We start from the raw sequence: 24,931 nt of genomic DNA, 5'->3' as shown, positions 1-24,931 counted from the left end.
CATATAACACAACTTCACCACTAGATGGAGCCAATTCAGTTGTAGCAGTAACATGTCAACACCCCGGTGTGGGTTCCTCTCTCCAGCTACAAATACAGTATAAAAATCATTTGGTGAAATGACATCAACATTATTTCCATTTATTTACTTTATAACTTTTAACTGCTGGCTCAGTGTACTTGGGGACACTGAAGCAGGTTTACTATCATTTCAATAAATATGTTTTTTTACATGCATAACACTGTACACTGAATTATCACACAGCTGTCCAAACCCTGAAGTCTGTCCTTATCTCATCCTCTTAATCACTACTTAATACTTCACAAAAAAATCACAAAATACGAAGATTTGTGTTTTCTAAAAGTTACATTTGACGAAATATTTACGAATCAAAGTTTGTTGGTAAAATAATGGGACGATTTTTATAACTGAGAAACAGTTATGTACTGACAGAGTGTATGTTTACAGATAGGATCTTTCCTGAAGTGTCGATGTTTCTGGGGGTATTGGTCGGTGCTACACCACGTTTATGCTAACCGCGGGTTTTATAGTCTTTATTTGAGCAGCTAAACTTGGCTAACTGCTAACAGTGTGGTACATTTCATTCGCGAATAACTAGAATGTCACACTGTTGTGTTTGAGAAACCCGACAATCGCCATGAATCTCGATAGACTCCGGAAGCGTGTTCGGCACTATATCGATCAGGTAAAAGAAGCTTAGATGGCCAGATATCGTCTTGTTTTAGCCGCTAGACAGCTAAGCTACCTAGCTTGGGACTGAGTTGTGAAGATTGCGCGTTTAATACATGTTGTCAGATGTTAGAAGGATGCTGTAAGTGATTGCAACATACAAACAAATGTATCTAAACTCTAAGTTGATTACAAGATTATTTTACGAATAGATAAACGCATCTCTAAAACCAGCTAGCATTTATGTGGCTAGCTAGATTGACAAGGCGTTAATCCACCTGGAGTTTATTCAGCAGCTCGATAGTTCGTTCTGCATCAAGCGTTCAGTTTAGTTTCCTAACCTTGTTGAAAATAATAACTAATATAAATGTGTTAAGATTTCGCTGCTCTTAGATGTTACAGAGATGTCAGAGTTACCCTGAAGTACAGTACATTAAAGTTTAAATATCTTCATTATTTTGCAGCAACAGTATCAAAGTGCTCTCTTTTGGGCTGACAAAGTAGCGTCTTTATCACATGGTGAGTGTCCTGTCGTGTTTTTGTAATACACCATATCGCCAAAAGTTTTGGGACACCCCTCCAAATCATTGAATTCAGGGGTTGGGCTTGTCCAAAATGTCTTGTTATTCTGAAGCATTAAGAGTTCCTTTCACTGGAACTAAGGGGCCAAGCCCAACCCCTAAAAAACACCTGACAATATAGTGTATTGTCTTAACCTTCATTAACCTCTTTACTCCATTAGCATATAGCCAAATAAAACCTACATATTAGTTCAACTTCTAGGATGCTAACTTCATTTTCGTGTTTATTCTTTTCAGAGGATCCTCAAGATATTTACTGGCTAGCACAGTGCCTTTATCTTACAGCCCAGTATCACAGAGCCTCTCATGCTCTAAGGTCTCGAAAACTTGACAAGGTAAGAGCTGTTACTTGTTATTTGTGGTGTTGACATTTTTACCAGCTAGTTAAATCCATTTATCAAAATGACTAAGCCTATTTGATGGAATGTTGCTTATGGCTGGTATACACTTTAATCATTTATTGCTGTCTGTATAATACTGTAAAAGACTGTTTAATGTTTTTATTTTGTAGTTATATGGAGCCTGCCAGTATCTTGCTGCAAGGTGCCATGTGAGTATGATGAGACGTTTAGACTGAACATACACACTTATATGGCTAAAAATCTGTGGACATCTGAATGTCACACCAATATGTGGGCCTACCAAATGCTACAAAGTTGGAAGCATACATTTGTACAAGAGGTATGCTGTAGTTTTACAACTAAGAGATCTAAGCCTGTTCCAGCATGACAGTTCACCCGTCTACAGAGCAAGCTCCATTAAATCCTGTCCTCAACCCCACTTAACACCCTTTGGGATGAACTGAATCAGATTCTACATCATTGTCTGATCTCACGACTGCTCTTATGAGCACAAATTCTCACAGTCACACTTCAACATCTTGTGGAAAGACACTTTTTGGCCACTTAGAGTACACATTGCCCAATTTCAGTTCAAGAGATATTACATGCATGATTAAGCAAGTATCAGTATCTGATGGTGAGTCAGTACATTGCACAGTGTCTAGGTTCTCAGTAATGTGTTTGTTTATTTTTTCTCCTTACAGTATGCTGCCAAAGAATACCAGCAGGCCCTTGACATACTGGACATAGAAGAACCAGCAAGTAAAAAGTTACTGGATAAGGGTCTAAAGGAGGAGGGTGGCACCAGAGAAACCACCAAAGAATGGGAAATGTCACCAGCATCTGTGAGCTGCTTTACTCCTCTTATGATTTATTTATTTAAAAATAAAACACAATAGGTGAGGTTGTTATAGGAAAACAATTTTTATTTATTAAAGAACCATTTTCTGTTATGTTTAAGAAAGTATTAAAATTAATAAGCTAAAAAGTAAGGCAGTATGTGACCAAGAACCCTCTACCCTGAATACTTTCCAGTGGTAGAAACCTTACTAAATGTTACAAAGCACTGACATCTGAGACTGCTTCTGTAAATGGTAAATAATGTCGATTTACAGCTTATACAGTTCTGTTTGGAAATAATGTTTTCATTGCTTACAGTACCCCGTCTCCATGATGGTGGAACCACGAGCACCGGAGCTAAAATGATTAATATTTGAAGCCCTTAGGAGCTTCAGTGGTTCTGACTCCCTGTGGTTTTCTCCCTCAGATCAGCAGTTCTATCTGCCTCCTACGGGGAAAGATCTATGATGCTATGGACAACAGACCTCTAGCAACATCCAGCTACAAAGAGGCCTTGAAACTGGACGTCTACTGCTTTGAAGCCTTTGACCTTTTAACGTCCCATCACATGCTAACTGCTCAAGAGGGTGAGGCTAATCACATTTTCTATTCAAGCTGACTGCCATCTAATAATCCTTTGGACATTTTATCTCGCTCCTCCATTTCAGTGCTGTGAATCATTTAGCTTTCTATCCTGTCATTGCAGAAAGGGATTTTTTGGATTCTCTTCCTTTTAGCCAACAATGTACTGAAGAGGAAGTGGAGCTGCTACGCTTTCTTTATGAAAATAAGTTAAAAAAGGTGAAAAGGTTTTTAATTTTCTCACAGATATTATTTTCATATTATTCAATCAATTTCAATAGAAAACATTCTTATACATGAATACTGATTCCTATACTTCTCTGCATCACTCTGACAGTATAACAAGCCTAGTGAAATAGTGGTACCCGACACAGTGAATGGTCTTCAGGACAACTTGGATGTAGTCGTCTCTCTTGCAGAGAGGCATTATTACAACTGTGACTTTAAGATGTGCTACACCCTCACTTCTATGTAAGTAAGCTTTATTATGAGCAGTTAGTTCTTTTTTTATAAGGATTGTTTCATGTCATTATTCTTGCTATTCAAATGAATCATATTTTATGTTTGAGTTTCTTTTACTCCAGGTTTTAATAAAAGGACACTTGTTTGATCTGAATAATTGCTGTTGTGCAACAGATCTCTCGTCTAAAAATGTCACACGTAATCAAGCTATTAAGAAATGACTGGTTAGCTTCTGGAGATGTCATATACAAAGCTGACATCAAGGGTTTCCCCTTTGCATCCAATAAACATTATGACCCAGAAAACCTGCCAGTATTTTGGACTCTCATGTTGCGTAATGACTTCCCCAAAACAAATTACTGCTGAAATTAGTGTTGCAGCAACACAACCCTAACCCTAACCCTGACTGAATTGACGGAATAGACTGACTGAATTTCAGACTGGATCAGATATTTCTAATCTGTTTTACTGATATAGCATGTCATGTGCATAGCGAATGTAAATAAAAAACCCCACACATGATCACAGACAGTTGTAAAATTAAGGTGTATTAAAAAATAAATAAATTAAGAAATAATTTACACTGAGTCTGTGTTGTATGTTTTTGTCAGGGTAATGGTCAAAGACCCATTTCATGCTAATTGTTTACCGGTGCACATTGGAACCCTGGTGGAGCTGAGCAAAGCAAACGGTAGGGCCTTGACTTGCATCGTTTTACTTGTTTAGATGAAAAGTGAAAAGCTTAGTTTCTAAATTTCTAGTTCCTAAGTAATCTCTCAAGTTTCATTTCCCTCTATCTCTGCAGAGTTATTTTATCTATCTCATAAACTGGTGGATTTATATCCCAATAACCCAGTGAGTATTGACTTTCGATGTCCTCATTCATGCACGCAGGATGCTGTTTTATTTTTTTATTTCTATTTCCTTATTTTCTGCACTCTAATTGTTGTCTAGGTCTCGTGGTTTTCTGTTGGATGTTACTATCTGATGGTTGGCCATAGAAATGAAAACGCACGTCGGTACCTTAGGTAAGACCATGGGTGCCGAACTCTGGGGTGGGGGGGGGGGTCACTTTAGCATGTTCATGAGCCCTTGCTATAAATTAAGGATGTTCATTAATAACAAGATCTATTTTGTTGATTAACACCAATAACCTAGTGTTTGAATGAAGAATATGGCATGTTTAAGAAAAAGACTGGCTTTGAGACTATTAAATTGTGTGCACTCTTAAGCTTACGTGATAACATTAATTAAAATTAATTACAAAAACTATCTAAATTCTAAATATTGAAAATCTGTAATATTAAGCAAGAATAATTCTGTAATATAAGATCTGTAAGAATAATTTGAACAAGCTGAACTATGCTTCAGATTTTCATGTTCTCTCTCTCTGTCATTTGTTATTTATTTATTTATTTATTACTACTTCTTTTTTTTTTTTTTTTGGTTGTAGTAAGGCCACCACCCTGGAGCGCACATATGGGCCAGCATGGATAGCATATGGTCATTCGTTTGCTGTGGAAAGTGAACATGACCAGGCCATGGCAGCTTACTTCACAGCCGCCCAGCTAATGAAAGGGTAAGTAACCCCTTCAGTTCTAGGCATGTGTTTTAGGTTCTTGGAGTGTACAGAATAATTACCATTCCAAAATCGTCATGTGTATATTGACTGTTCCCCTGCAAGGTGTCACTTACCCATGCTGTATATCGGTCTGGAGTACGGCCTTACCAATAACCCAAAGCTAGCAGAGCGCTTTTTTAGCCAGGCTCTGAGTATCGCTCCAGAGGACCCATTCGTCATCCACGAGATGGCTGTGGTGGCCTTCCAGAATGGAGAGTAAGTGGGTTTTGTTACAGAGACATTAAATTCATTAAATTGCATGTTCATTTCTGTTGTGTGAGCTTGGCTGTGATCTTGCTGACTTACCAGTTGTATTGTTTCAGCTGGAAGACAGCAGAGAAGATGTTTATAGATGCATTGGAGAAGATAAAGGCTATTGGCAACGAGGTATTTGCCCTAGTCATTCTGGGAGAATTTTGTCTGGATACTTGAAATGATTTTTTTGGCAGTTGTTGCTCAGTGGCTCAGTGGTTAAGGCAGCTTGTTAGAAGGTTACAGGTTCAAATCCCAACCAACTGCAACTATTAGGTCCTTTGAACAAGTCTTCTAGCCCTCAACTATTCAGTTTTAATCTGTCTCATTGTAAGCTAATTAAGATAAAAGTGGCAACTTTATTTTAATCTTGATTTTTCTTATTTTGTCTGAACAGTGTGCTATTGTGTAAATTTTAGACAGCGTCTAAGTAAATCTATATCTCTTTTCCTTTAGGTCACCGTGGACAAGTGGGAGCCATTGTTAAACAACCTAGGTCATGTGTGCCGAAAGCTAAAGTAAGTTAAATGCCAATACTGCAAGGTTACAGTATTTTTAAAAAAAGATTTTGGCTCTATTCCCCCTAAACAACAGTTAAAATTTCTACTTGAAGATTTTTTCTCTCCTTATTGTCTCAGCAATGCATAATTACTTCATTACTGCTAATTCAACTGTGTTTACAAACCCTTCGAGTGGTGCTGCTCTTATTTTGCAAAATATCTCCTTAATAGGCTGCATTATCTTTAAGCACCACACACAGAGATGCTCTAACTAGGAAATTACCTGAAAAGGACAGGCTTCTAAAATTATCCAGAGTGCCAGTGTGTAATGAAGAGCTTTCAGAAGCATTGGACACACTGAATCCCTCTTCTGCTGTTTATTCTCTGTGCTTCTCAAGTCCTCCTCCTGTCTCTCTGCATAAATAGAGTATTGTACTGCATAAACAGTCTATATTGTCCTTACAGTGCTCAATGAATGATTCATTTCACTTGTGATTCATACTTGGAGACCATGGTCTTCACATTTTCTCCCAGTGTTTATTTTGGAATGAGGTGTTCTGGGGCTTTTAGCAAAAAGCTAGATAGACAGTGATGTATTCTTATTCATCAAGGCTGTATGTTCATTATTGATTATTCATTATTGTTAATGATGTTATGATTATTATATTTGTTTTTCCAGGAAATATGAGCAAGCTTTGGAATACCATCGGCAGGCTCTAGTCCTCGTGCCCCAACATGCATCCACCTACTCGGCTATCGGCTATGTGCACAGCCTTATGGGGGACTTTGAAAGTGCCATTGACTATTTTCATACTGTAGGTGATTCAGCTGCTCTCTTAGTTGCAAATTTTCTTATTACAAAGTAAAAAGTTTAAGATTTTCACTGAGCATAAGTATATATCAATTATTATTATTATTTATTTGCAGGCACTAGGTCTGAAAAGGGATGACACATTTTCTGTTACAATGCTTGGTCACTGCATTGAAATGTATATTGGTGACTCTGATGCATATATAGGTAAGTCTATATGCTTCTCATTACACAAGACAAAATCTGTTGCTTCTATTGTGTATCAATGTGCTCAGAACTAACTATTTCTCTGGCACAGGAACAGAGATCAAGGACAAAGTAAAGATGATCCCCAGCACCACAGCCTTAAAGAAGATACTCAGCACTTCAGCCGAAGAGAGTGAGACTCCAGCACAGCCTCTGGAGGACAGCTTCGAATTGTGTCTGGGGACGTCGCCTGCCGAAGCCTTTCAGCGCTTCCTGTTAGAATGTGACTTGCGGGAGAGTGACGTTTTACTAGATACCTCCATGTCTGACACCAGCATGTGATAACTGTGCTGAACCTAAATGTTGATAGGTTCTGGAGAGAATAGGAAGTATTTGCAATTGACTGAGCTGCTCTGAGGAAGACCTCATATGAACCAACAAAATCTATGGTGACTTTGTATTTTGCACCCATGTGGATTTTTAATACAAATAAATATGCTGGGCTGAATGCAAAGGGGTTTCAAAAGTGTAACAAAAGATCACTTCCTACAATTAACCCTGTGCCACTATTTGTAGATATTGTCATTGGTATTTTTTTGCTTATACTTTATTAAAAATCATCTCGTACTAAAGCCCAATAACATAACTATTGGATTGTTAGACAAAAAAGAATTCTCTGCTGGCAATTTGTTACCGCCTCACAGCTCTAGGGTCCTGGGTTTGGTCCTGAGTTCAGGTTGCTGCCTGTGTACAGTGTTTTTGCATGAACTCCCTGTGTTCCTGTGGATTTCCTTCCAATGTCCAAAAACATTTGGGAAGTCAGAATGTCTACTCAGTTGCTTGTGCATGTGTGTGTCTGTGTGTGTGTGTTTTTGCACACTCATGGTGCCCTGCAATGGACTGTTGTCCCATCCTGGGTGAATTCTCCAGTGGACAGTGTTACCAGTATAGGCTAAAGATCCACTGGGGCCCTGATCAGGATTAAGTGGTTACTGAAGTTTAGTTCAGCAAAAGCATCTGATACTGAATGGATATGGGTATATATGCACTTGGCCTTGATTTTTAAAATATCTTTCTAACTTAAACTAAGCATTAACCATAATCTAAAACAAAGGGTTCCTATTAGCTGCTGCCACTCTCTTTTTGCAGTTTCTTTTAAATCGTCCCCACTTCTGTTATCTCTTTTTGCCACGACCACTCACTCCTTCATTAAAGACGAAGCCTCTCCCACCCGAAATCTCACGTCACAGCTCTTCATCTCAGTGACCGCTGCTGTTTTAGAGCAGACTAAGACCCAACCCTGATATCTGGAAGATGAGAGTTGTCCTTTAGGAGTACCGGAGATGGGCTGCACGCCTTCTAAAGCCAACATTACATATACTCATGAGCATGTGTGTGGAGATCTGGACACCTGCTCCACGTTCTTACCGAGTGTCAAAAGCTCCGTGTCCACTCCGGAGAGACCCTCCACCAGACTGCGCGTGGACACCGGGGCAAACTGCAGGGAAACTTTCCTTACCGGTAAGAGTAAGGAAACACTATCTACTTCTGACAGGGCGATATTCTGTGTTAGATTGTCTACAATATCATAAACGTTACTCGTTTATTATTATCCAGCTGCTTTTTTGACATTTTACAGTGAACTGCACTGCTATTTTATTCTGGTTTAACCAGCGCTGTTTCAACTACATGGCACATTAAAGCAGCAAGATAATGTTGAGCGCAAGATTTTGTTTTTCCCACATCGTTTCTGTGAGGAAATTACAACAAACAAACAAACAAACGTACAGCTATTTTGCGATTTATCTAAGAAGAAGAAGACTGGAGATGAAATGCGGTTTTTGGTTTGCAAAAATACACCAATCTAAAACATAAGGCAAAGTCACCAGAAAGACTGGAACGTTTTAAAAATGCCCTAAACTGAAGGTGTTGGATATCTGAATGAGTTATAACACGAATGGTAAATGAATTAAAGTATATCTGATAAATATATTTAAACAGTAAGCACGCAGAATATGAATATTCATGAATATTTAGCCTATATAACTCACACGCATTCTTTATTTAACTGACACGATGATGGCCACTACTAATACTACCACTACTACTACTGCTACTACTACTACTACTTCTAATGCTACCACTACTTCTACTACCACTACTACTACTACCACTACTACTACTGCTACTACTACTACTTCTAATGCTACCACTACTTCTATTACCACTACTACTACTGCTACTACTTCTAATGCTACCACTACTTCTACTACCACTACTACTACTGCTACTACTACTACTTCTAATGCTACCACTACTTCTACTACCACTACTACTACTGCTACTACTACTACTTCTAATGCTACCACTACTTCTACTACCACTACTACTACTGCTACTACTACTACTTCTAATGCTACCACTACTTCTACTACCACTAATACTACTGCTACTACTACTACTTCCAATGCTACCACTACTTCTACTACCACTACTACTACTACTTCTAATGCTACCACTACTTCTACTACCACTACTACTACTGCTACTACTACTACTTCTAATGCTACCACTACTTCTACTACCACTAATACTACTGCTACTACTACTACTTCCAATGCTACCACTACTTCTACTACCACTACTACTACTACTTCTAATGCTACCACTACTTCTACTACCACTACTACCTCTACTACTACTGCTACTACTACCTCTTCTATTACTACCACCATTACTATCACTACTACTACTACTAATAATAATACTATTTTTGTTTCTTTTAATAATAAAGTAGCTGTAAACACCACCCAATACACTAAATGTCTTGTTAAACAAATTTAGTTCTCTTCATTCGGTTCATGTAATGTTTGCATTAAACTCCCCTGTTGTTAATACTGTACTTTTTAAGGCTGTTCTGTGTAGTTTGTGTGTAACCTCCATTTCCCCCTAAACAAGTCATGGTGTTTATTGCAGTGCCCAGTCGGGACTGCTACGGGCGTTTGGCGAATCAGCAGCCTGAGAGCCCGGACGCGTGGAGCACGATGAGTATTGCCAGTCCTTTCGCACCCAGGGCCAGCGACCCCAGCGACCCCGAGGGCAGTGAAATAGCTGCCGGAAAGCGGTAAAACCCGTCGCGCTTTAGTAAACCTAATTAACGACACTTTGGTAGTGTTGTCTGGGAGACGCTTTCAGCCACTGATCTACTCTATTAGCACTTCAGCTGTTTATCACAGGTTTTTAACCTTGGGATTGAACTTTACCCTGCATTTGGACATTAAAGTAATTACTGAGGAATTACTCTCTCGTGTGCATTCATTATAGAATAATGAGCAAGTTGAATTTAGGAGGCGACAAAAAGAGAAATTTGATAGCGCCACAGCTTGACTCTCCAATTCTCGCGGTGTTTGGACACTGAATTCTCGCGATCGGCTGCGATTTCTGAAAGCGAAGACGAGAAATGGAGAGATGAGGGCTGAAAAGGAGCCGACAACGGGAAGCAGAGACAGAGGCGTCGTCGAGATACAACTGCGGGAAGCTCAGAGGGAGCAGGACAGCGCCACGGTCAATTCGAAGCATAAAGAGGAGAAAAAGGAAATCTTCACCAAGGTAGGTCAACACACGACGCTCATGTTACGTGTGTTAACTCTGTGCCGTCCGGTTCGTGATGAAGGATTCAGCACCACAGACAGCGCACCAGGAGCGCCGCAGGAACCGTGATCCCTCAAAGCACACAAACCACCTAACATAAAGATCCAATTAATAAAAAGTGCAAAATAAACAACTGGTATCCTATGCATTGTTTAAATTTGGAAAAATAAAAACATTTAGGTTATGTGATTTGGCTGCAGGGAGGTCATGAAAATGCGTCATGTAGGCTAATGTATAATAGTTCTTAAACAAACGCATGCCAGCAAGGGAGATATATGTGGTTAAGGAAATGTGGTGCGATTCAAATCAACATGTGACCTTTAATATTTTGCAATCTTTTAACCCAAAACTATTACACAAGTGCAACACCAAATGCCCAAGTACACCCTAAAACCTAACCTTACACTCACCAAAATAAAATTAAAAAAAACATTCTTTATAACAACAGTGAGAAAAAAAAGTACCTCAAAATGGATAAAACATCAAACCTTCAACAGCATAAGATCAGGTAACACTTCTGTCAGCCCAGAACAAGATTTTAAGGCACAGACCCAAACCCATGGATACTGGAAGACTGGAAAAAGACCAGGTGATTTTTTCCCCCCTAATCTTTAACTGAACAGTTTGGATGAGTCTGTACCCATGATAGCCTCAGATTCTTATTCTTGGCTGGCAAGAGCGGACCTTATGTAGTCTTCCTTCTGCTGCTGTAGCCCATTTCTGCTCATCATAGTTGAATAGAGTGATTATCGGAGTATTACTCTATCCTTCCTGCCAGGAACAATGTGGACATTTTCCTCTGACCTAACTTACCCACAAGTCATCTTCACCCACAGAACTGTCACACCTTTTTCCAACATTCTGTTTAAACTCTAGAGACTGATGTCCAGTCCTTCTGTCACTAATATCCAAGCTATGATCAAAGTCAAAGTTGACTGATGTGAACATTAACCGAAGCTGTATCTACATGATTTTTTTTGCCAAATGATTGGCTGATTAGATAAATTTGCAGGTATTTTCGTAACAGAGTGAGCATCCTAAAATGTTAATATTCAGTATAATTTTACAATACTTATATTGTTTTATTGTGAAATACATAATTTCACAATACTTGGAACGCTGCTGTATGAATGACACACAGCTCTGTTTTCTAGGTTGTGATACGACGTCTTCCACCCAGCCTGTCAAAAGACCAGCTTGAGGAGCATCTCAGTCCACTGCCTTCTTATGACTATTTTGAGTTCTTTCCTGCTGATCAAAGGTATTTAGATTCTGATATATATATATATATATATATATATATATATATATATATATATATATATATATATACATATATATATATATATATATATATATATATATATATATATATATATATATATATATATATATATATATATATACATATATACACACAGAGGTTGGACAATGAAACTGAAACACTGGCCAATTTAGTGTTGGAGGTTTCATGGCTAAATTTGACCAGCCTGGTGGCCAATCTTCATTGATTGCACATTCCAACAGTAAGAGCAGAGTATGAAGGTTTAATTAGCAGAGTAATAGCACAATTTTGCTGAAAATATTGCAATGCACACAATATTATGGGTGACATATCAGAGTTCAAAAGAGGACAAATTGTTGGTGCACGTCTCGCTGGCAAGTCTTTGTGATGTATCAAGAGCCACGGTATCCAGGGTAATGTCAGCATACCACCAAGAAGGACGAACCACATCCAACAGGAGTAACTGTGGACGCAAGAGGAAGCTGTCTGAAAGGGATGTCCGGGTGCTAACCCGGATTGTATCCAAAAAAACATAAAACCACAGCTGCCCAACTCACTGCAGAATTAAATGTGCACCTCAACTCTCCTGTTTCCACCAAAACTGTCCATCGGGAGCTCCACAGGGTCAATGTACATGGCCAGGCTGCTATAGCCAAACCTTTGGTCACTCGTGCCAATGCCAAACGTCAGTTTCAATGGTGCCAGCAGTGAAAATCTTGGGCTGTGGACAATGTGAAACATGTATTGTTCTCTGATGAGTCCACCTTCACTGTCTTTCCCACATCCGGGAGAGTTACGGTATGGAGAAGCCCCAAAGAAGCGTACCACCCAGACTGTTGCATGCCCAGAGTGAAGCATGGGGGTGGATCAGTGATGGTTTGGGCTGCAATATCATGGCATTCCCTAGGCCCAATACTTGTGCTAGATGGGCGCGTCACTGCCAAGGACTACTGAACCATTCTGGAGGACCATGTGCACCCAATGGTTCAAACATTGTATCCTGAAGGCGGTGCCGTGTATCAGGATGATAATGCACCAATACACACAGCAAGACTGGTGACAGAGTGGTTTGATGAACATGAAAGTGAAGTTGAACATCTCCCATGGCCTGCACAGTCACCAGATCTAAATATTATTGAGCCACTTTGGGGTGTTTTGGAGGAGCGAGTCAGGAAACGTTTTCCTCCACCAGCATCACGTAGTGACCTGGCCACTATTCTGCAAGAAGAATGGCTCAAAATCCCTCTGACCACTGTGCAGGACTTGTATCTGTCATTTCCAAGACGAATTGATGCTCTGTTGGCCGCAAAAGGATGCCCTACACCATACTAATGAATTATTGTGGTCTAAAACCAGGCGTTTCAGTTTCATTGTCCAACCCCTGTATATATATATTAGGGCTGGAGAAGTTTATGCATTATTATCACATTAACTCATGACAATCATGCAATTAATCGCGATTAAATATTTTAATTGATTGACAGCCCTAATATATATATATATATATATATATATATATATATATATATATATATATATATATATATATATATATATATATATATATATATATTTACATATACTACCAGTCAAAAGTTTGGACACAACTTCTAATTCCATGGTCTTTCCTGATGTTTATTTCTTTCTACATTGTAAAACAATGCTGAAGGTGGCCGAAATACACAATAATGTCCTTTAAACAGTTGATATTGAGTTATGTCTGCTACTGATGCTCTGTAAAGCCTTCATAACGGCTCTAATCTGAGGTGCTGTTAATTGGTGATTTCTGAGGCTGGTCACTCTAAATGAACTTCTCCTCTGCAGCAGAGGTAAGTTTTGGTCTTGCTTTACTGGGATGGTCTTCATGTGAGCCAGTTTCATCATGGTGCTTGATGGGTTTTGCAAATGCACTTGACAATACTGTTCTTGCAAGAACTATTCTTGACCTTTGTGTCTTAAAATAACAGCTGACTGTTTTTTGTTGTCATTACATATGGATTACTTAAGTCCATGTGTGTTATTTCATAGTTTTGAAATCTCCAGTATTGTTCTAGAATGTAGAAAATAAATCCCTAAACAAAAAACATTGAATTAAAAGGTGTGTCCAAACCTTTGACTGGTATATATATATATACATACATACACAGCTCTGGAAAAAAATAAGAGACCACTGCCCAATCTCCAGATTTGAACCCTATTGAAAACCTCTGGAATGTCATCAAGAGGAAGATGGATGGTCACAAACCATCAAGCAAAGCTGAGCTGTTTGCTTTTGGGGAACTTTATACCACTCCTTCTTGCAAAAAGCAATGTGAAAGACTGGTGGAGAGCATGGAGCTAAAACACATGCAAATCGGGGTTATTCCACCAAATACTGATTTCTTAATGTTATTTAGCCAAAGCATTAACACAATTTGTTTACAAATTATTTGCATTTTGTTTTATTTGAGTTATTAAAGCTCTGCAAATACTGCATGATCTTGGGTTATTTTGATGTGTTGTCATTTCCTTTAAATATACACTCTAAATAACAATAGTTATATTTTGAATTTAGGAGAAATATTGTCAGCAGTTCACAAAAAAATGAAACAAAACTGTTCATCTCACCAATACATGAACCTGTAAGAAAAAAACATAAGAAACTGATTATTTTGCAGTGGTTTCTTATTTATTTCCAGAGATGTATATACAGTGTATATATATATATATATATATATATATATATATATATATATATATATATATATATTTATATATTTATATATTTATAAATATATAAATATATAAATATATATATATATATATATATATATATATATATATATATATATACACACACTATAGACAATTTTGGCTAATTTATTCTAGAATATATCTTTAACAAACCTGTTTGGATTTTATTCTGCAGCCTGTATCCACATCTTTTCTCCAGAGCATACATCAACTTTAAAAACCCAGAGGATATTGTTCTATTCAGAGATCGTTTTGATGGCTATGTTTTTATTGATAATAAAGGTAAGATTTCACTTACATACTTTGTAAAAAAGAAGACACTATTACACAAAGTAACTGGCCATCAGTGATGTTATGGGGTTTGCTCAAAGGCACGGTACTGAAAGCTTATTGATATTTTGTTTTCAACTCTCAACCTACTCCTACTTTAACATCAGTGACTAAAATTATAATATGAATAATGTATTTGTCTTCCTTTCATTTAGGTCAAGAGTATCCAGCCATTGTAGAATTTGCACCCTTTCAGAAAGTTTCCAAGAAGAAGCTCAAGAAGAAAGATGCCAAAGCAGGAAGCATTGAAGAAGGTATTTGTGATTGTTAAAAATAATTTTTTGTTTAATTTCATATGCAGAGATCTGAAGGTTTGTTTTTTCCTGCTAGATCCAGAATACAAACGATTTCTGGAGAACTACTCTTGTGATGAGGAGAAGTCAATGGCCAATCCAGAAACCTTACTGGGAGAAATTGAGGCTAAAACAAGAGAGCTCATAGGTACATATGCACATTTTTGCCACCATACATAACTAAACTGACAGTCGTCATTTTATGTGTGCTACAGTGCACATCTTCTAGTGAAACTATTCAATGGAAAGATTCTCAGTCTTGCAAAATGATTTCTGACGAATTTTTGAATATGACTTGATTTCAGCTAAAAGAACAACACCACTTCTGGAATACATTAAGAACAAGAAGTTGGAGAAGCAGGTTGGGTTGTAGGAACTATTTAATAAATGTTTAAATGTCATTTACTGTGTAAGGACACTTTTATGCTTTTGTTTCTTTATGCTTTATGCTGTACTTTTTAAATTCAGAGAATTCGGGAGGAAAAAAGGGAGGAGAGGAGACGTCGAGAACTGGAGAAAAAACGTCAAAGAGAAGAAGAGAAAAGGAAACGGCGAGAAGAAGAGAGGAGAAAACGCAAAGAGGCAGAGAAGCAGAAGAAACTATCTGAAAAGGATATCAAAATCAAGGTCTAACCACTTCCTCTTTCATAATGCCAACAAGGCTATTTTGTTAGCAAAGCAGAGTGAAAATTGTAGTTTTAATAATAATCCTGATGTTTCTGTAGCTTTTGAAGAAATGTGACCGGGATGATGAGGTGGATTCAGAGAGACTGAAAGACAAAGGAGACAGTGGCGAGACGGAGAGGAATAAGTGGGAGAAATCTGCAGGCCACGCTAAGGCAAAGGAACCTAAAGACAAGTGCGGAAATTTTTGATGCTGAATATTTGAATAGCTATGTGAATGTGATTCCCTTTAAGATTTCAGTGACACCATTTTAGGAACAGCAGTGAAAATGTGCTTTTGTGGATTTCTACTCTACAGTAGAGTTCAGCTAGAGAGTGATAAGGAGCAGAGGGATGGCCACGGCCGCCGGCAGAGAGATAAAGACCAGAGGGGCCGAGAGGAGGAGCGCAAGCGACAACGGCATCACTATGAGTTTGACAAGTTCATGCGCCGCAAGGAGGAGACCAAATGGGGCAAAGGCTACTGTCATGACAGGGCAAAGAAAGATGGCCACCACCATGGCTACTCCTACTGCCCTGAGATGGGGGATAAGTCAAGCAAGGAGGACCGGGATGACATGGGGAGCAGAAAGGAACGTATTCGTAATAAGGTGAGCAAGAGCTGACAGAACATCAGTGACTCAGCCATAGTCTATGTACACAGTACGAACAAAAGGCTCTATTGCTAACAATGTATGACTAGGCTACTCAGCATTTAGCAAAAAATGTAAAAAGCTTCATTAGTTTAAACTTTAAGGACATTACTTTACATTACTTAAATATATATCACATTTCTTAAGGACAACACAAGCACATGCCATGGTATTGTGCTCATAAACCAAGAATATTCATCAGTCTGTTTGCCCAACACTTCACCTATACAGTACAGACAATGTTACAACCACTAGCATAGGTTTCCTATAGACTCATCACAGTCATTGTCTCATTATGTCAGTGCAATACAAATCCTCCTCCCTCCTGGGCTTTGTATTGCAGCTCAGGCTTGTGTTGTGAATGCTGATGTGCTGTTGAAGGCAGTTAGCTATGAATTTAGCTTTTGGCAATTTTGGGTTGATGATTGATGGAAGGCAACATGTCTCTCAGTCTGTATTAGTGCATCAGGAGAAAAGGACCTCCCAGTCTGAGGGGCCAGACCAGATAGGAGGGGCTCTGCCAGCCAAGGTACAGCTAGCTTTTGAGCCTTTCTACCCAAGGGGAGGGGATACCACACTGATGTACGCTGGGAGGCCCCACACCTTACCATGCTAGGCCTCGTTGTTGACAGCAAATGCCACATGTTAGTTATAAAGTCTTTGACAACTGGCATTCCAATTTGGAATCAAGCACAAGCCCAAAAAACGCCATTTTTAATCTCTGTAGGTTCAACTCAATTATTTAGCTCAGAATTTTATAGAGCTTTTGCTGTCAAAAAATATATCGTGTGCTATTCTAAAGTTTAAATACATTTGTAGGACACTGATCAGAGCCAGAGAGTATTTATATACTATAAACTAGGGCTTTATGAAGGGTTTACTGCAGTCACAGAGAAATAAAATGTGAGTCCCTTGCTCTTGTCTTCTGTGTCTCAATATTGTCTCGGGAACAGGACCGACCGGCCATGCAGCTTTATCAGCCAGGAGCCCGTAACCGGAAGCACATGGGATCTGGGAATAAAGGCTTTGACTTCAGCCGGCTCTCTCCGGAGCCAAGCACCGAACCCTGCTATGAGCTGACCATAGGAACAGGCTCTGAGAAGAGTGCAGATGAGTGACAGAAGCAACTCAGTCTTCGGCTCAAGGAAAGAGGCGCTGTAGCATGTCTAGAGTATAAACCTCTTCTCAAAGTGCTCCATCTGTATTTCCATGCACTGTGTCAGATGTATGTTCAAACTCAGATTATTTTAATGTTAATAGATTGTACTGATCTACTGTATGTTTGAGTTTCATGTCAAAGAACACTGCCTCATTGGATTCACATTTTTCTACATTTTCACATCATAAGGCACTTATCACCTGTTGTTTGTTAAGCTCCACTCTAATGATCAAATGCCTCATCATTTACAGAGGACAGATTTCTATGCCTTTTGTAGTGAATCCTATAGATTCTGTTACATGAGAGAGTTTATGGATAGTGTAGTACATATAGTGTACAGATTTTACTGTAAAAATCATAAGCAAATGTTGTGAAATGCATATTTTTAATATATCAAATGTATGTTACTGTTGTGCAATTGCAGAGTAGGTTCATAAAAGAAACAGATACAATGTGTGTGCATACGCACATTACTACTTTTATCCTGGATGTAAAAAGCACTTACTCGATTTAATAATTCAGCATGTACCTCTCAATTTTAGATAATGATGCTAACATAACTATGCCTGATCTTTTATATATTAAACTGACTGGCGTTTTGTCCTCTTGTGGTACTCCTAAATTGAGCCTAGCTCATAACATTTGTTATATTGGGTAGGCATCATTTCACCTGCCAGCCACAATGTACACATGTTGGCTTTCATCGAAAGCTATGGAAAAATGACTAACTTGAATTTGACTTAAATCTATGTAAAATGTCATCATAACATCGATTATGGTTTTTATGTTTTTGTATAATTGATGGCAGTTGAGTTTTCCATGCTTCTGTGACATCCTTTCTTGGCTCTCATCCAGAAGACCAAGAAAACAAGGCCTTTTCACATGCATAGTTACATTACAATGCATTTTGGTGGATCTATTAATATTGTTTGTCTACAATAAAATTTCAAATTGTAGAGAGAACAGTGTATCTATGTGTTTAAAAAAATATTCTAATGACATGAAAAATGATTTCAGAGCAATGATCAGAACTGACAGAGAAATTTCATGCACATTCAAGAAGCATACTCGACCATGAACCAACTGTCATTTGTCATGTTTTTTGCTTTTGAAATACAGAGCTCACCCCAACACCAAAACATTTTTCCTGTCTTTGATCTAAATTTTATACTTAGCATAATGCTACCTCTATTTAACTATTTAAGGTCAGGAAGTAGCCAGTCATGAAAAATAGTAGATTGTGAATTTGTAACAGTGTGGGGCATTGCATGTTACTTCCTTTCAACGACTAGGTACTGTCATGCATCAGGCCTGAGTCATCTCTGAACCAACTGCATATTCTTAAGTACAGTTGTATGAATGATAAACGTTAACTGTTTATCCAAACCCACAAGAGTAACAGCAAGTGTGGGAAAGAGATTTTGCATAATTCCTCTTCACACACCATAGCACATTAAATCCAACACACAGCAGCACCACAATTGATCACAATAAAATGAAAAAAAAAAAAAAATCTGGATAATGTATTTATTGAATGTGAGCATTGCTATTAGTTTAGAACCACAATACTGCTGCTATTTCTGTCAATATAGGCCTTAATAGATGACCTGGGGGAAAACAGATCCACAAATCTACATAAACCCACATGATAGACATAAATGAGTATCCTCTGTCACTTCTGCTTCACATAAATATTTCAGTTTTTATAAAGTAAAGAAATTTGAGCTGGTTCTTTTTGTGGCTGACAAAATAACACATTGGTTTCCATATGTTCTAAAGAGCTGCTTCACATAAAAACTATACAGAGGAACATTTTAGAACAACCAAGCCTGACTATATTTCTTCATTTACCATGAAGTGTTTTTTTTCTTCAGTGTTCACCTATCACATAGTGCTTTACCCACAAGAGTTTCAGCACTATCAACTATTTTGAGTTTAAATTTGAGTAGGTACTTTCACAGTTATGTATGCTACATTTTACCTCGTATTGGTTTGACTGCCAGTCTGGTCTTTTACATATATCTTACAGATACATAGCACTCTTTCAACTTGGATGGATCTGATATGGATGGAGTAGGATTTTGGGATGTGACTGCTGTGAAGGTTAAAGATGTTTGCAGGGGGGAAAAAAGCTCTGAATGTACAACATATATCAATGTAACAGCTACATTATAAACTATGAACAAACCAAGAGTGACCCACAATCTTGCTCAATTCCAACCAAGGCCGTGTTATAACGTACGTCTGAGGCTGGAAACACAGGAATATGGTCAAAACCTGCTGGTGTGTGCTGGATTAACAAACATATCCAGTAGATAAATAGACAGATTGATGCTACAATAACGACATGACAAACTGGCACGACTTCAAAGATTTCTAGGAAATTCCCCTATTGAGAACAGACATCCAACCACTTTGTCAGCTTCTGTTTAATGATGATATGGTGTGTGGAGCACAGGGAGACAAACCCTATTAACCACTGAAGATTTAATACTAATACAAGATACATCATATGCACTAATCTTTGCTGTGCATGTATAAAATAGCAATTCTTATTTCCTAATACTAGCAAATAAGACACACATGCAATAAAAAAACAAGTTTTACAAAGTAAAACTCCAATGAAATGAAATGAGATGAAATAAAACTCTTAACAGCAGAAGTAGTTAAAAGTATTTCTATTTTGGTGCCAAATATGTCTAAAAGCAACCTGTTGATAGTGAAAGATCTAGTGTATGCGTGTTATGGTTGGTGTGGCATGTCTTCCTTTCCCACATCCTCACTCATCTTTTATACATTTGTAAAAGACTCTTAAGATAAACATCATAATTGATAGTCAAGTGCCGCAATAAAAATTAGAGTGAGTTTAATTTTTATGTTAAAAGACAAAGTTATTTCACAAAAGTAAAATTAAATAAAAAATAAAAGCTGCTCCATATGCTGCACAGATTATAAAGTTTCAGCGTCAGATAAAATGAACTGCTTGGGCTGTGCTGTAATGGTGGACAAGTAAAGTGTTCAACTTTTCTTTTCAAGCAGAAATTTTTGTATGTACTGTGAATGTGAGAAGTCTGAACTGACGCACTTCCCCTGTCTGCTAACAGACCAGATCTTAGAACAAGTTGTTTCCTGAATGTAACAGTCACATAGCACACTAACGGTCTGTAACACACGTGGAAGTCTACATGTGCTCAGTTGGGTAAGTGCATTGAAAACCATTTTCAGCCACAAACATGAAGACACCTTGCAAAGTTTAACTCTTTATTTCCCAAGGATTAATGAGAAAATGTAAACAATTTGATAGCAGGTCAAGTGTGTGATGCTGATTTTTTTGTTTTGTTTGTTTGTTTGTGATCATTTGTTATACTGAGGAATACAGTTAGCAAAAGGGGGTGTGATTTGATGTGGGAACTGTGCTGGAGAACGAGTATGCTAGTTTTCTTTGTAAATCATAAAAACTGTGTGGAAAGTAATGCCCGAGCTTCTTGTTTTGCGGTTCTCCTTTCATACTTAAAAGAAATGTGACCTCAGAGATGCTGACGCCCTTACCTTTTTAAGGAAAGCACAAAGTCATTTTAGTCTTCCCTTAGAACCACGGTAAACACAAAAAGCAAGGCTAAAGACTATCATGGTAACATTAGACATCAAAAAAGGGGACATATTAGCAGGTGTCTTAATAAAGGAAGTGTATTCTTGTATGTAATATAGCTTGAAACATGCTTACTGAACATGTATTCATGTCACTTTTCTACATGCAAAAAATATATATATATATATATATATATATATATATATATATATATTTATGACAGTTTTACTGACAAAATATGTACAGTGGGGTCCAAATATCTCAGAACACTAGTAAAAATGCTTTTGTTTAGCATTTTTACACAAAGGTTTTAATTACAAATTATATTATCCACAATAACTTAAATGAAAAGTAGAAATCTTTGAAATCTTCAGGTTTTTACTAGTATTTGTTATTTCCCCTTTTTTTTTGCTTTAATGACAGTGTGCAATCAAGCTGGCATGGACTATGAAAGTTTGTGTGAAACCTTATGATCCATGATCAAATCCCTCAGAGTGTCATCTGAACATGTGCTCTAGTGAACGGGATGAGACTCTTGGATAATTTAACCTTTTATAAAAAAGGAATTAACATGCTTAGTGTCACAAATGTGCTTAGATTTAAATAGTGGCCTAAAAACATCTTGAATATTGAATTGCTATGTTGCACATTTAAATAGTTTATTTCAAGACATCCCAGATTTTCACTGTGGTCTTACACTTTTGGACCCCACTGTATGTTGTCAGTGTATGCTCTGTATGTAGCCTCACACCTCCATAGAAATCCGTAGTATCTCTTGCCTGTGTTTGGAAAAATCTCCCAGTAAAAACAACTTATGCATCAAACCAAAGTGACTTAAGGAAGGACTTAGCTATATACTGGTGAAGTTCAACCTAAAGACAACCATTGCTGGACGCAGAAGATCTAGTTTATTTAAATGTTCTAAATGCCCTGCTAATTGACAACATAAATGGCTTTCACATAAGGTAAAGAAGTATTGATAACAAGTTAAATCATCCAAGTCAATTGAATATTTGAAATCACTGAATAGTTCTTACATGTTAAAACACAGCAAGTTGTTAGAGAAAATAGACTAGTAATACGGTTTATGAGTGGTATAACAGTCAGCACATATGAAACCTCAGACAATACTGTGAAAAAAATCAGTGCAAAAAAAAAAAAAAAAAAATCAGTGCAGAAGCATATGCAAAAATATTTCTGCATGCTATAAAAAAAGAGAAGTTCTATAGTAATCAGATATTGACCGACAGATCAAACTTAAAGATAACTGAGATTTCCTTAATGCATGAGCCAGTTGCTTTGTGAGATTAAGCGTATAACCTCATATCGTGAGAAATTCAACCAACACTTGTGCACATCCTGTATTTATACTTCTCAGCATTGCTACTTGCTGCATCTGCTGGATGTGTGAACTTTGTTCTTCAAGGAAGCTGTAAAAAAAAAACAGATTTTTTTAAAATGATAAAAGATAATGAAGACATGAGATGGGTCTGATTTAGCTAGTTGATAAACTACGTTACTTATATATTGCCATTGCCTTTCATGCATAAACATATATATTTTCAGAGACAATGCATAAGATGTTCGCATGTTGGTTGTAACAAGGTGAAAAGTCGCATCACTCTTTTGTCTCTCTGTGCAGGGCAGAAACCTCAAACATGAGTGCCAATAACAGCAGAATAGACAATAACACCCTGATTATACTTCAAACCAAATGGACTAGTGACATTATTTCAGTCATCTATGTCTTTGTGACCCTGGTGAACCTCTGTGGGAATGGCCTTTCCATGTGGCTGCTGTTGTTCCGCACTTACCCAAAGACCCCTTCCATCATCTTCATGATCAATCTCACCATTACTGACCTGGCACTGGGCTTGGCACTCCCTTTCCAGATCATGTACCAATTACAAGGCTACAACTGGACCCTGGGCTCAAGCATGTGCAACATACTAACAGTCACCTTCTTTGTTAACATGTATTGTTCCATTTTGACAATGACTGCTATAAGCGTTGAACGCTACATGGGCATTGTGAAGCCAATGCGCTTCAGACAGTTAAATTTGAAGATCAGATATGCAATTATTGCATGCTTCGTGATGTGGCTCATAGTCCTAGTTGTTCTCAGCCCACTGGAGAAGACGGATTTGACATTCTACGTGCACGAGCTCAACATCACCACCTGCTTTGACATTCTAAAGAAGGACATGCTTCCATCGATTGCACACTGGGCAGCCTTCCTGTTTGGCATGTTTTTTGTTCTGTTCCTCTGTCCGTTTATCATAACTGTGTACTGTTACATAAGGATCATATGCGCTCTTGTCAAAAATTCCAATACCAGGCAGAAAGGGCGTGCTGTGCGCCTGGCTTTTATTGTCATGTTTGTGTTTATTTTCTGCTTTGCACCCAACAACATATTACTCTTAGCCCACACAGTCACAAAGCTGTACTATAACAAATCTCTCTACATGTACTACAAACTGTCCCTGTCACTTAGCTGCATAAACAGCTGCCTGGATCCATTCATCTATTATTTAGCTTCGAAGGATTTCCGTCGAAAGATGAGACAGATGTTGAGACTTCAAAACCTCAGCATGGTGGATACGGAAATGAGTGAATGCCGCAGAGAAAGTTTCCATTCAGCTCGTACTGGTTCTATTGGGAAAGCAGATGCAAGACACACAGAGAACTCTCGTAGTCGGGTCAATTCAAACTTATAGTTTGAATATGTTATGAATAGTTTTGTTTTGAATACAACTTTGTGTGTTTTTGCTCAGTATTCACTTTCTTAGAATATGAAGAGGAAGCCAGCATACTCGTGATATTTCTAAAGAAATCCCACATTTGTACAGTAATCCATCCTTCCTCATTGTTGACAGATTTTTTTAACCATGCTTTTACAGCTAATATTTAAACATTGTGTTTTATGTCTTGTTTTGTAGCATATGCATATTTTCTCACTCGTTCTCTGGGGCCAGTCTGTTATGGAACTAACTATATTACATTTATTTGCCTGTTTTGTCCATACATTTGAAAGTATTTTAAGTATTTTAAGTACTTCTGCACAATTCCATTGATATAGTTTGATTGACATGCACTTTTACTGACCTTGTAGCGCTTACTAAAGCATTCTAGCTAAAGTTGTTTACTTGCTTTAGTTCACTTTCTTTTAAAACTCAGTATTTTATGTCAACAAATGTGTTTTTGGATAACATTACATATGGTTTTCTCTTTAACTCCATGTGATGAAAACTGTGGCCATAAGAATAAATGTTGCTCATTCAAACAAAGCATTTTGTGTCCTATAATGTTTCATACTAGCCTATACATTTAACCAGATTAGTCCACTGACTGTCATTATACAAACAAGGAAACCTTTCAGGATGCTGCATTTTGTTTGTAATTCTCCTTCAGTTGAGAAATGTCAGATGGTCACAGTCATCAGTTCCGGATATCTAAGATGTATTTTGCCACTTTCTAACCCTAGTCTGTTGCACAATTCTTGATCTAGCAGTGGAAATGGGACACGTGTTGTGCATTGCATCCTGTGCAAACCACAAGGTAGGGTCACACCTATACAGGAACGAAAAAACCTCACACTGATAGTTTGAAGTTGGCTTGCTGCAGGGAATTAATACAAATGAACACACAAACTGCATGCTGAATATTAAAAAAACACACGCACATATCAGAAGCAGCAATGTTACTAGAA

At 37.8% G+C, this 24,931-nt stretch overlaps 3 protein-coding genes across 5 annotated transcripts; all 3 read left to right on the top strand.

The window, feature by feature from the left end:
- The first annotated feature begins 480 nt into the window (after nt 1-480).
- Nucleotides 481-7,561, top strand: cdc16 (cell division cycle 16 homolog (S. cerevisiae)). Its single transcript, XM_058393485.1, has 18 exons — nt 481-706; nt 1,155-1,209; nt 1,509-1,606; nt 1,783-1,821; nt 2,317-2,457; nt 2,880-3,039; nt 3,159-3,253; nt 3,372-3,505; nt 4,108-4,187; nt 4,302-4,351; nt 4,451-4,524; nt 4,950-5,075; nt 5,181-5,333; nt 5,441-5,504; nt 5,826-5,887; nt 6,549-6,684; nt 6,797-6,887; nt 6,979-7,561. Exons 1-18 carry the CDS (start codon nt 659-661, stop codon nt 7,206-7,208), a joined length of 1,836 nt encoding a protein of 611 aa, XP_058249468.1. The 5' UTR covers nt 481-658; the 3' UTR covers nt 7,209-7,561.
- A 193-nt stretch (nt 7,562-7,754) lies between these two features.
- Nucleotides 7,755-18,596, top strand: upf3a (UPF3A regulator of nonsense mediated mRNA decay). 3 transcript variants are annotated; one of them, XM_058393488.1, is made up of 12 exons: nt 7,755-8,387; nt 9,843-10,475; nt 11,672-11,778; nt 14,711-14,817; nt 15,021-15,119; nt 15,196-15,306; nt 15,464-15,519; nt 15,627-15,785; nt 15,884-16,017; nt 16,144-16,432; nt 16,926-17,003; nt 17,428-18,596. In XM_058393488.1, the coding sequence occupies exons 2-12, from the start codon at nt 10,335-10,337 to the stop codon at nt 17,590-17,592; spliced, it is 1,446 nt and encodes a 481-aa protein (XP_058249471.1). In that variant the 5' UTR covers nt 7,755-8,387; nt 9,843-10,334; the 3' UTR covers nt 17,593-18,596. The 3 variants fall into 3 exon arrangements, with proteins under 3 accessions (XP_058249471.1, XP_058249470.1, XP_058249472.1); XM_058393487.1 differs by having other exon boundaries at nt 7,842-8,387; nt 16,141-16,432; XM_058393489.1 differs by lacking the exon at nt 16,926-17,003 and having other exon boundaries at nt 7,849-8,387; nt 16,141-16,432.
- Nucleotides 18,597-20,756: 2,160 nt separating this feature from the next.
- Nucleotides 20,757-24,491, top strand: p2ry8 (P2Y receptor family member 8). Its single transcript, XM_058391166.1, has 2 exons — nt 20,757-20,832; nt 22,865-24,491. The coding sequence occupies exons 1-2, from the start codon at nt 20,819-20,821 to the stop codon at nt 23,937-23,939; spliced, it is 1,089 nt and encodes a 362-aa protein (XP_058247149.1). The 5' UTR covers nt 20,757-20,818; the 3' UTR covers nt 23,940-24,491.
- Nucleotides 24,492-24,931: the final 440 nt, after the last annotated feature.

The sequence above is a fragment of the Hemibagrus wyckioides genome, linkage group LG06 (assembly GCF_019097595.1).
Source record: "Hemibagrus wyckioides isolate EC202008001 linkage group LG06, SWU_Hwy_1.0, whole genome shotgun sequence".
NCBI classification, from domain to species: Eukaryota; Metazoa; Chordata; class Actinopteri; order Siluriformes; family Bagridae; genus Hemibagrus; species Hemibagrus wyckioides.
Note: the sequence above shows the minus strand (reverse complement) of the source record. Positions and strands in the feature narration are given on the sequence as shown.

Coding starts and splice junctions, on each gene's coding strand:
- upf3a (XM_058393487.1), top strand. CDS start 10,335: ATGAGGGCTGAAAAGGAGCCGACAACGGGAAGCAGAGACAGAGGCGTC. Junction 11,779..14,710: donor TTCTTTCCTGCTGATCAAAG/GTATTTAGATTC, acceptor TTTATTCTGCAG/CCTGTATCCACATCTTTTCT. Junction 15,786..15,883: donor AAAAGGATATCAAAATCAAG/GTCTAACCACTT, acceptor ATGTTTCTGTAG/CTTTTGAAGAAATGTGACCG.
- cdc16 (XM_058393485.1), top strand. CDS start 659: ATGAATCTCGATAGACTCCGGAAGCGTGTTCGGCACTATATCGATCAG. Junction 1,607..1,782: donor GGTCTCGAAAACTTGACAAG/GTAAGAGCTGTT, acceptor TTTATTTTGTAG/TTATATGGAGCCTGCCAGTA. Junction 1,822..2,316: donor ATCTTGCTGCAAGGTGCCAT/GTGAGTATGATG, acceptor TTCTCCTTACAG/TATGCTGCCAAAGAATACCA.